This window comes from Podarcis vaucheri, assembly GCF_965113315.1.
Source record: "Podarcis vaucheri genome assembly, chromosome: 2".
Classification (NCBI taxonomy): domain Eukaryota; kingdom Metazoa; phylum Chordata; class Lepidosauria; order Squamata; family Lacertidae; genus Podarcis; species Podarcis vaucheri.
Window position 1 is genome coordinate 129,053,732 of NC_138760.1, and position 11,826 is coordinate 129,065,557.

An 11,826-nucleotide genomic window follows, 5' to 3' on the forward strand; every position below is an offset into this window, starting at 1 on the left:
TTGTGGAGCGGCCTTACCTCTCCTTTCAGTTCCTCCACTCCTTTGGCTGCAGCCTCTGCTTTCCCAATCGCAGCCTCCGCCAATTTTCGATTTTCAGATGTTACGTCGTTTAGATTACCAATATCTTGTGAGTGCTTAGCCACCTGTTCTGAAAGTCTGGTAATTGAGGATGTGGCTAAGTCAATTTTTGCAGTTTGATCATCCACTTTTTTATTCAAAATTGCGAATTGTTGTAGCATTTCCTCTAGCAAAGTGTTAGATCCTCCAGATGCCATATCCTCGCCTGTTAATTGTTCAGCTTCTTCAGCTGGAGTTGTTGGCGAGGGTGCAGTCTGTAAAACAGCAGGGACCGAAGATCTACGTCCCTGAGAAAACAGGGTTGTTTGTGTCAATTTGCCTTTCCCTGCCTTCGACGCAGCTCTTGTTTTCACTCTGTCACTCATTCCACACCTGTCTTAGGATTCAAGGTCAAACTGTCAAAAGTTTCATGAGAAAGACAGGCCTTGGAATAAACAACCAAACCACAGAGAGACAAAGCAAAGTTGGTTCCCAGAAAGTTGTAAATCCCAAACTCCACTAGAGGGAGTGATGTTACAGTTCAGGAAAGAAGAAACAAAGTTTCAGTCGCCATTAAAGTTCCTTCAGTTAAGTAAATTAACAATAATCCTTGGAAAAGACCTTTTCCCTCTGGCAGAGCTCTCACAATGTTGCCACAAGTTTCTTAAAAGGTGCAAGGTACAATTGTTTAATTGTATCCAACAGTAATGCCTCTAAATATCCATTTCAGGTTGTAAATGTATCCGCAAAGTAGCCTTTTGTCCCGCTGCAAGTCCGGAGACTGGGGGTTTTAAAGTCTTTAAAGTTTTTAAAGGTCTAGCAGAGGAGAAAGTCCCCAGATAAGGTACAGAAAATAACAAGAAAATAAGAGTAACTTGCCTCCTTCAATTTCCGACTTCTCTGGACGTATGATGTCTCTCACTTTAAAACCTCTCTGTGCTGCTTCCAGCTTGTCAGATCTTTGCCTTTGATCACTAAGCATCGTCGGGAGACGGACTTCCTTTTTCTCGTCTCCCGCTTTCAGCCGAATTCATAAATTTGTAATCCAATTTTGAGTAAGTCTTACTCACGAGTAGTTGATTTGTAATCCAATGTAGAAGGAAGAAAGGTCGGCGCTCATCAGTAACAGCCGCGCGGCTTCACTCCCGCAGAAAGAGCGATGAATCCACAGCACCGCTTCCCCTCCGCGCTTCCGGAACCCCTTGCGGGGTCCCTTCTTCGTTTCGGGGGTCGCTCTTGGTGCCCGCCGGATCCCACGGCCACGAGCTCACTCTGCTCGTGGTTTTTCTTAGTGGGTCGTCGCTTTGCCGCAGCGAACGACCCTTTCCTGCGGAGCCCCTCTTCGCAGCGCAAAGAGGACCGCCATTACTTGCTTCGCGCCGCCTCCGGAAGTCCGGTCATTAACAATGTTTTCTACCAGTTTTCATGAAACACATGTTAATCTTGTTCTCACTATCCCTCCTTTCCCTGATCACATTGCCTCCTGCCCGCAGATCTCTCTCCTTCTTCAAGTGGCACCCTAAAACCCACTCTAACATCACCCCTCAAATTGCCTTGTGTGAGTTATTTGAAATTCAGTAGGTAGTCCACTGTAACTGAAGCTCTTTCCAAACTCCATGCATTAATTGAGCTTTTCTATTAAGCTGCAATTAAATGTGAAGTTACCACTTCACATTAAAGCTCTTTCCACATTGCATACATTTAAACCTCTCTGATATTTGTGCCCCTCTAGGGTTGCCATATTTCAAACTGTGAAAATCTGAACAGGAAAGTTGTTGAGATTTTTTGGGGCAACATTGTTGAGCTTTCCTTTTTCCTTTTTGGCCAAAGTTTTTGGCAAAATCGCACCCAAAAAAAGGGCGTTGTTGAGCTTTTATGGAAGCTATATCCAGAACGGCCTCTCTCACATATGGGTTTTTCGATGTACAGTAAGGTTACTGTGAGACCGAAAGCGCTTTCCACACTCCTTGCATTTAAGTGGTTTCTCCCCCGTGTGTATTCTTTCATGCACAATACGAGTCCTGTTCTCACTGAAGCTCTTTCCACACTCCTTACATTTAAATGGTTTCTCTCCTGTATGTGTTCTTTGATGTAAGGAAAGATTATTGCTATCACTGAAACTCTTTCCACATTCCATGCATTTGAATGGTTTCTCCCCTGTGTGTGTTCTCTGGTGTCTACTAAGGCTACAGCTGTCACTGAAGCTCTTTCCGCACTTGGCGCATGTATATGGCTTCTCCCCTGTGTGTGTTCTTTGATGCAAAGAAAGCCTATTGCTAACACTGAAGCTCTTTCCACATTCCATGCATTTGAATGGTTTTTCTCCTGTGTGTGTTCTCTGATGTGTATTAAGGCTACTGCTCTGACTGAAGCTCTTTCCGCACTCCTTGCATTTAAAGGGCTTCTCCCCTGTGTGGGTTCTTCGATGCAAAGTAAGGCTATAGCTCCTACTGAAGCTCTTTCCACACTTCATGCATTTAAATGGCTTTGCCCCTGTGTGGGTTCTGCTACATGTCTTTAATGTTGATTTATAGCTATTTCCCCCTGTGTTGTTTCCTTTGGGATCTTTTTGTAGGATCAGGAATTTACAGACATCAATACCCTGAGAACCTGCAGATCTCTTCTTCCCATTCTTTGATTGTTTTCCTTCGTCCCTTTTTTGTCCTCTTAGCTTCCCAGACATTTCTCTTCCTGCTTCACGCACAGATGTTTCCAACGACACCACAGGTGGCACTCTATAATTCCCAGTGTTCTGCTCATCATCTGGTAGAGGGGAGGGAGAAGAAAATAATGAACACAATGTATATTAAGTAAAGTTCAGGGGCACTTTGGATGCCTAGCGAGCTATTTTAATTTAGGGCAGTGTTTTTCAACCACTGTTCCGCGGCACACTAGTGTGCCGCGAGATGTTGTCTGGTGTGCCGTGGGAAAAATTGAAAAATTCGAAAGATTTTTTAAAAAAATAATGTCACATTTTCGCCCACTAGGCAGGCGCCGGACTGTGTCCACCCTATTTTCCATCCGTCCTGGGTGGGGATCAGATCGGATGGGATCGGATGAGAGCGGACAGGCGGTCCGTTCTCATCCGATTCCCCATAGAGAGGAGCGGGGCTCTGACATCTCCCTCTCCGCACACAGTGCGGAGACGGAGCTGTCATCCGCCGGCTCAGCAGATCAATCCCCGCTTAGCAGAGAACGGTCCGCGACGTTTTTGTTTGCCATTAAAGAAAAAAATATTAAACCATGCTTGAATGTCGGAACTGGTTACTAAAATTTTTGAATCCCACCACTGATGTTAAGTGTTTGTGTTTATTTGATTTGTGTTTATTTGATTCCTGTTCAAGAGAATTACTTTATATATAGTCAATATAGGCACAGAGTTAAATTTTTTAACATTTTCTAATGGTGGTGTGCCTCGTGATTTTTTTCATGAAACAAGTGTGCCTTTGCCCAAAAAAGGTTGAAAAACACTGATTTAGGGTATACCTTACCACATTGAAGGGAAACATTGAACGTGGAAGCCATCCCTCCTCTTTTTAACAAAAGCCCATCTGGATCAGACCAAGTGCAGGATCCCCACAGTAGCCTACCCTGCTAGCAGAACATAAAGCAGGAGACGACTTCTTCTGCTCCCTTGATTCCAGAGCTTAGCACATAGTCATCATAACTAATAGCCATTAAGATCTTACATGATTTTGTCCAATTTCTTTTATAAACTCCTGAAGATGTCAACCAGAACTACAGTGGTACCTTGGTTCTCAAACGCCTTGGAACCCAAACACTGCAAACCCGGAAGTGTGTGTCCTGGTTTGCGAACTTTTTTCAGAAGCTGAACGTGCTCCGTTTTGAGTGTTACGCTGACGATTTGAGTGTTATGCTTCCGATTTGAGTGTTATGCTTCCGATTTGAGTGCCACGCCTGTTTTGAGTGTTACGTTGAGGTCTGTCTGTCTTTGCTATTTATTTTGCGTTTTTGCAGTTCTTTTTTGTTTTGTTTTTGTGACTGTGTGGAACCCAGTTCAGCTACTGATTGATTGATTGATTGATTGAATGTGTGACTGCAGTACATTGTTTATTGCTTTCCTTTTATGGATCAATGGTCTCGTTAGATAGCAAAATTCATGTTAAATTGCTGTTTTATTTTTTTATAATATTTTTTATTCTTTTTAGCATACAAAATTTTTTAAGACATACCACACAAATTATTATACATATGTCCTTGTTTGGACTTCCTTCAGCATCTCTGATAGCCTTCCATCTTGATTATTCCTCTTGCAATTCTTAACTTAATATTGCCTTTACCTTTTCTAACCAATCATTTCTCCCTTTCCATTTTTACGATATTTCTTAAATTACTCCTCACAGAACTTCTTGTAGTCCTACAAACATAATCTGATCATCACAAATACTTTTCAGATACTCAGCAAATTTAGTCCAGTCTTCGGTAAACCTCTGGTCCTGCCGGTCTCGGATTCTTCCTGTTAGTTTGTCTAATTCTGCGTAGTCCATCAATTTCATCCTCCATTCTTCTAATGTTGGTAGTTAAATTGCTGTTTTAGGGGTTGTTTTTAAAAGTCTGGAACGGATTAATCCATTTTGCATTACTTTCTATGGGAAAGCATGCCTTGGTTTTGGAACGCTTTGGTTTTGGAACCGAATTCCGGAACGGATTAAGTTTGAGGACTATGGTACCACTGTACTTGCATTCAGATCTTACATGAATTTGTCCATTCTCTTTTATAAACCCTTGAAGATGTCAACCAGGAGAACTTGCATCCTGATGGGTCAAATCCCACTCACCCCTTGCCCCAGATGATTTTACACAGGAATGGACAAACTCTTAGCACTCCCAGACCAAAAGGAGCTCCACAACACAGCCAAGCATTTATCTGCTGCACTTTCTGCTTCTTTGGGATTTTCTGAACAGTAATTCAGGGCTGATTCTGTGAAGGAAACAGACAAGCCTGGCAACTTTTGACCACAAAATATTCAGCCACTTCAGACTGAGTCATTTCTATGACCTCAAGGATAATGAGTAGAGTTGTTCTGATTTTGTAACTTCTGCGCCAGAGAAAAAGGAGACAGCTGTGTGATCCCAAGGAGGTTTAGCCTTGTACTTGTAAATATGAGCCCACTCACTGGATATGGAGCTTGGCTTGAACCATCTCCTGGGGGTTATACTGCAGAACTTACAGTGAGGGGGGGGGGGAAGTATTTGCTAAATTTGCGCGTTTGCTCTCTGACGAAGAACCGACCAGTCCATAATTTTAATGGTAGGTTTATTGTAGCTGTGAGAGACAAAATAACAACAGGAAAACCCCCAGAAACCCAGAAGACAAAAGCCAGAGATTGATGTGCATTATAATGAGTGAAATAAGTATTTGATCCCTTTGCAAAAGATGACTTAGTACTTGGTGGCAAAACCCTTGTTGGCAATTGCAGAGGTCAGACGTTTCTTGTCGGTGGCCACCAGGTTTGTACACATCTCAGGAGGTATTTTGTCCCACTCCTCTTTGCAGATCCTCTTCAAGTCAATAAGATAATTATATTATAATTATACTATAATTCTATACAGTGGTACCTCGGGTTAAGAACTTAATTCGTTCCGGAGGTCCGTTCTTAACCTGAAACTGTTCTTAACCTGAAGGACCACTTCAGCTAATGGGGCCTCCCACTGCCGCCGCACGATTTCTATTCTCATCCTGAAGCAAAGTTCTTAACCCAAGGTACTAATTCTGGGTTAGCGGAGTTTGTAACCTGAAGCGTCTGTAACCTGTAGCATCTGTAACCCGAGGTACTACTGTATAGCTTAACTCACTGCATTTTTACTTTAATCCTGCTAATTATAAATGTATACGGTCAGTTTTCATATATTCAATAAAACATTTCCATTCAAAAAAAAAAAAAAATCCTTCCAGTAGCACCTTAAAGACCAACTAAGTTAGTTCTTGGTATGAGCTTTCGTGTGCATGCACACTTCTTTAGATACACTGAAACAGAAGTTGCCAGATCCTTTTATATAGTGAGAAGGTGGGGAGGGGTATTACTCAGAAGGGTGGTGGGAATGGGAGATTGGCAGAAAGCTGAGATAGCCATCAAATGCCAACAGTGTCCTTCAGCTCTCTATATTGGACAAACAGGCCAAACCTTACGCCAAAGAATAAACGGACATAAATCTGACATCAAGAATCACAAAACAGAGAAACCAGTAGGAGAACACTTCAGTCTCCCAGGACATTCTATACAAGATCTCAAAGTAGCTGTTTTACTACAAAGGAATTTCAGAAATAGACTGGAAAGAGAAGCTGCTGAATTGCAACTCATTACCAAACTTAAAACCATGGAGAGACCTGGTTTGAACAAAGACATTGGATTCTTATCTCATTATACATGACTAAGCCATTTTTCACCTTCTCACCCCTTGCCTTTTCCTGTAAGACCTATTACAGTCGTTAAGAGTCGTCAACAGGCGACTCATCTCAGCTATCTGCCAATCTCCCATTCCCACCACCCTTCTGAGTAATACCCCTCCCCACCTTCTCACTATATAGAAGGATCTGGCAACGGCTACCTATCTGTAACATTCCAAATCAGTCTCTTTGAACCCAACGCTATACACGATTTCACATATATGTGTGGTACCAGGGAATATAAACCCCATAGAAGTGGGGAGTCACCTGCACTAAATTCATACCTTTGACATTTACCAGTCAAACAAATACCAGCATGTCCTTACCAAGAGAGGCAACAGTCTCATAATTTTCCTCCATGACTTCCCTGTGCAGAGCTCTTTGGCTGGGATCCAGCAGGGCCCACTGTGAAAAACACAGCCACCTCCTCAAAGGTCAAGAGAACCTGGACGGTCAACAGATCCTGGAAGAAGAAGAAAACAATTTATCCAAAATGTGTGATTCTCCCAATTTGAAAGCGGAATAGCAGGGTAGTCATATGTGTGGTTTCATTTATTAGGTGATTTTGACATCTTGCAAGGCCAAATGCAAAACAAGGAATCACCTAACGGAGAGGGAGGCATGCAGACTGATTCTCCGCCTCTTTCTTGAGGCAGATGCTTGGTAGGTGTTTCTACTCCACCCAAGAGAAGAGAAGACCCAGGTATTGCCTCTGAGGCCATTGTGCCAGGTTCGGAAGAAGGAAATGTAATCTCAGCTACATCTGGGGTTCTCACAATGAACTTGAAAGCAGGGGTAGCTCACAAGCGGGGTCACTGCACTGCCTGCAGAGGACAGAAAGGGCATGGGAAGAATTCGTTCAGCTTGGGGTTCCAGGAGTTTAAATATCAAAACCTGCCTCAATTTTTGGGGTAACTGCTATAAATAAATAGATGGCATGTGACTTCAGGGTGGTTGGCCTCCCTTAACATCTACGACCTAAATCTCTTTCATACCCCTCCCCTGTTTATTCTAGGCTAGGCATGTCCAACTCCCAAGAGACTAAATAAAATAAATTTAATTTAAAAATTCCTTCCAGTAGCACCTTAGAGACCAACTAAGTTAGTTACAGTGGTACCTCAGGTTACATACGTTTCAGGTTACGTACGCTTCAAGTTACAGACTCCGCTAACCCAGAAATAGTGCTTTAGGTTAAGAACTTTGCTTCAGGATGAGAACAGAAATCGTGCTCTGGCGGCACGGCGGCAGCAGGATGCCCCATTAGCTAAAGTGGTGCTTCAGATTAAGAACAGTTTCAGGTTAAGTATGGACCTCCGGAAAGAATTAAGTACTTAACCTGAGGTACCACTGTATTATGGGTTAAACCACAGAGCCTAGGACTTTGCCGATCAGAAGGTTGGCGGTTCAAATCCCCGCGACGGGGTGAGCTCCCGTTGCTCGGTCCCTGCTCCTGCCAACCTAGCAGTTCAAAAGCACATCAAAGTGAAGACTTCCGGGTTGGCGCCATCGCCGAATGGCGGACTCTCTCCGAGCTCCGGAGGGAGTCGGCTCGGCAGGGGCTGGGTCCTACCGCGCCGGCGACGCAGGGACCCTTAAAAACCACGGGCACGGAGCCCGTGGACATGGTGACTCGGCTGGCACCGTTAGCGCCCTCCCGACTCGTGAAGGAGCCTTTTTAAAGGCTACGGATCGGGTGCCGGGGAGCGGCGTGGTGCTGTGAGTCTTCTGCTTCCCCTGCCGAGCGCAGCCGCATGCCATTCGACGGAGAGCGCTGGCTTCTTCCTTTGGAAATTTGGACAATTGGCGACAACCCGTGAGTAATTGGGTAACCGGGTACAAAAGGAGAAAAAAATGGAAATTTTTTTCGGATTCGGTACGAGCGGGGGGGGATCTAAAAAGGAAGTCAGTCCCCCCCCCCCTGATTGTAAACATGCTAAAACAAGGACTGGGAAACCAAGATCGATTCAGAAGCTTATTGATGACAATTATTAACTCCACGATGGGAAACTACAAGAATTGTGCTGGAGGAGAAGAGTTGAGGGTGAGAGGAAAAGGCAACCCCCCCCTGGGAACCGGGGTGATTCGGAGAGCCTGGCGAAGAGAGACGGAGGATTTGACAGCTGTCAAAGGAGCTGTCAAAGCTAGAGAATATAAAGAGGACTTTGTTACAAGTATTTTGCTGGTTAATTTTGTTACAATTTGATACAATATGGATACAAACTGTCGGGGAAAAAGAAATAACAATTTGACTTTTGGATTAGAGGATACAAAGTTATTGCAATCCCCCTAGAGGGGTTTTGGGACATTACAAGTGTCGTACGTGGAAAATTACTCTGGGATGTGTATAGGTCTTATCTCCTGGGAAAGCTGTAAAACTGAAACATTATTTTGTCTACAGAGGTGACCATAATACAATAGAATCTTCTATTGAAGCAAGGAAGGAACTGGACGTAAGTCTATGTCCCTGAATAACAAACCTCTATAGAGGCACTAAATTTTGGAACAAGAATGGTTTAACAGCTGAACAAGATAGAAACCTGAGAAAGTAAGAAATAAAAGAGCAAAGAACTAACTACGACACGGAAAGAACAACGGGTGGAGCAACAAATGATTAAGTAAAATTAAAGGCCTCTATTAGACTGGATTTTTGAAGTTAAATATTATTAAAACAACCAAATCTAAAGAAACCGGCAAGATGGACTGAGAAAAATTTGGCTGTGGACTTAAGATCTCCAGGCCGACAACATACAGACAGATGGACATGGGGAATCTAAACCGGGGAAGGGAGGGGGAATCTTAGAATCCAAAGGCTATGTAACCAACTTATTGAACTTTTCTATATTTTCTATCGTATATTCTTTATAACTTTGATCTTACACGTTTTTGTTTTTTTTCTTTCTAAGAAAGGGAGAACTCGTGGAAGGAAATGAGAGATGATCTTGGGGGGAAAATCTTGTTCTATTATAAGATGAGGAGTGATGTTAAGATTGTGTAAATTTAAATTGGCTTATGAGTAAAATATACTAGGTTTAAACTGGGAATGAGAGCTTGTGGAACCAACTTAGGGAAAGGGGAATACAGCCGGGTGGGGAAGGAGGGAGTCCCAGAAAGAAGGTTATGAAAAGAATGGTCTAAACATGTTTCTCTTTTTTCTTTCTTTATTCTATCTTTTCTATTTTTCTTATTCTGTTATAATTGGAAATTTCAATAAATATGATTATAAAAAAAAAGCACGTCAAAGTGTAAGTAGATAAATAGGTACCGCTTCTGCGGGAAGGTAAACAGCGTTTCCGTGCGCTGCTCTGGTTCGGCAGAAGCAGCTTAGTCATGGTGGCCACATGATCCAGAAGCTGTATACCAGCTCCCTCAGCCAATAAAGCGAGATGAGCGTCGCAACCCCAGAGTTGGTCACGACTAGACCTAATGATCAGGGCTCCCTTTACCTTTAAGTTAGTTATTGGTGTGAGCTTCAGATAATACCAGAGACTGTGACTGACCAGAGTTGTTGGGCTTCTTTTAGAGAGCCAGAGTTGTTGAACTTTATTTTATTTTTTGCTTAGAGATTGCTAAGGGTCCTAAGATCGACCAGGGACGGCCCGCGATCAAACAGTAGTTCTAGACTGTCCTGCATTCTTGGGAAGGTTCTTCCTTCTTCGCCAATGCAGCAAGGTCCAACCATCTCAATTCCCCTTCCATCTCATCTCCACTTCCTGCTTCCACAAAGCATTTCCTTCTCCTCCAGCTTGTCAACAATTTAAGGCTTTGTAAGTGAACCCTTTTTGTCAAGTCTAGGACATAACTTTAAAAAAATATGGGAGGCAATCTATTGTCCAGTTGCGCTAGTAGAAACCAGTACAAGCGCAAGGGGGCTTCTCTCACCTTCTCCCCACATTGTCCTTGTGCTCTGCCCAAATCCGCTCTGGGGGATCTGGAAAACAGTGTACCAGAGGCAGGGGAGGAGAGACTGCCCCTTCCCAGTGTTTGAAATTAACCAGGTGCCAGGCACACTTTGCACCTGGCTTTCAACCACTTGCGACCAAGTGGAGAGTGCCATCCTGGCACCAAGGATGGCGCAAAGTGAAGATACTTTGGTGCCAGGTTGGCGCCTGACGTCTCCATCTGGGAATCAATGGATCTGGGCTGTTTTCACACACAAACACCCCATCTTGTAGAATTCTATCAGTTAGATTGCTCGCAACTAGGGCCAGGGCCTTTTCGGTACTGGTCCCAACTTGGTGGAACGCTCTGTCACTAGAGACTAGGGCCCTGCGGGACTTGACATCTGTCTGCAGGGCCTGCAAGACGGAGCTGTTCCTCCTGGTCTTCGGTTTGGACTCAGTCTGACCTTTATGTTTCCCTCCCCTTTGATCTGTGGGCTACTTTTTAAATGAGGCTGCATTTTAACCTGTACAGTGGTACCTCGGGTTACATATGCTTCAGGTTACATACGCTTCAGGTTACAGACTCCACTAACCCAGAAATAGTACCTCAGGTTAAGAACTTTGCTTCAGGATGAGAACAGAAATCGAGCTCTGGAGGCAGCGGGATGCCCCATTAGCTAAAGTGGTGCTTCAGGTTAAGAACAGTTTCAGGTTAAGAACAGACCTCCGGAACGAATTAAGTTCTTAACCCGAGGTACCATTGTATTTTAAATTGGGGTTTTTTCCCTATTATGATTTTACTGTAATTTTACTGGTGTTAGCCGCCCTGAGCCCAGCTCTGGCCGGGGAGGGCAGGGTATAAATATAATAATAATTATAATAATAATACTAATATCTTATCTGCAGAACCAAAATGAATTTCTGGAGCCAAATTGCTTTTTCTGTGGAGCCTGAGCATCAACAGGAGCCATTAAGGAAAAGAGGTTGGAATAGTCCAATATATATGTGGACCCAGCATCCTATTTTGGAGCAGGAGGTGGGGGACTTTCCCCTCTCAATCCTCCCCCCCCCCCCGCCCCAGCAAATCTTTCTCCCTATGCTTTGCACACCCACCCCGCCCTGTAGTCACCTCTTTGACCTCTGCCCGGTCCAGCCTCCTTCTCTCCTCGCCTATTGCCTATCTCTTCCGGGGGGCATGGAGGGAATGCCAGCCTCCCTGACTTTGACGACAGCTTCCTGCCTCTCTAGGAACCAGGGCTCGGTTCCTTTGCCCCCCTCACCCCGGAGGACTGAGTGGCAGGAGTTGAGCCAACACCCTCTGCAAGCCTGAAGGTTCCTCCTCCTCCTCCTCCTTTTGCAAGCTTTTCCTCCGCTTGGTCCTCAGCTCCGAGGGAAGGGGCTGCGGGATTTGTGGGGCCGGGGTCTCCCGGATCCCCACCCTCTTTCTTCCCTTTTGCAAGGGGGGACACCCCTCTCTCC

General features: G+C 44.3%; 1 protein-coding gene across 7 annotated transcripts; it reads right to left on the reverse strand.

The window, feature by feature from the left end:
* Positions 1-1,505: 1,505 nt before the first annotated feature.
* Positions 1,506-11,826, reverse strand: LOC309527426 (uncharacterized protein). Of its 7 annotated transcripts, none has more exons than XM_082214282.1 (4): positions 11,477-11,576; positions 7,071-7,290; positions 6,793-6,929; positions 1,506-2,820 (listed from the first exon to the last, which is right to left on the reverse strand). In XM_082214282.1, exons 3-4 carry the CDS (start codon positions 6,824-6,826, stop codon positions 1,961-1,963), a joined length of 894 nt encoding a protein of 297 aa, XP_082070408.1. In that variant the 5' UTR covers positions 6,827-6,929; positions 7,071-7,290; positions 11,477-11,576; the 3' UTR covers positions 1,506-1,960. The 7 variants fall into 7 exon arrangements, 6 of the variants coding, with proteins under 6 accessions (XP_082070408.1, XP_082070409.1, XP_082070407.1 ...); XM_082214283.1 differs by lacking the exon at positions 11,477-11,576 and adding an exon at positions 10,346-10,820; XM_082214281.1 differs by lacking the exon at positions 7,071-7,290 and having other exon boundaries at positions 11,477-11,586.

Bases quoted from the DNA above. Each gene is read 5' to 3' on its own strand.
- LOC309527426 (XM_082214281.1), bottom strand. From the start codon at position 6,826: ATGGAGGAAAATTATGAGACTGTTGCCTCTCTTG. The intron at 2,821-6,792 runs GTAAGGACATGC...CCCCTCTACCAG, and splicing joins TGAGACTGTTGCCTCTCTTG to ATGATGAGCAGAACACTGGG.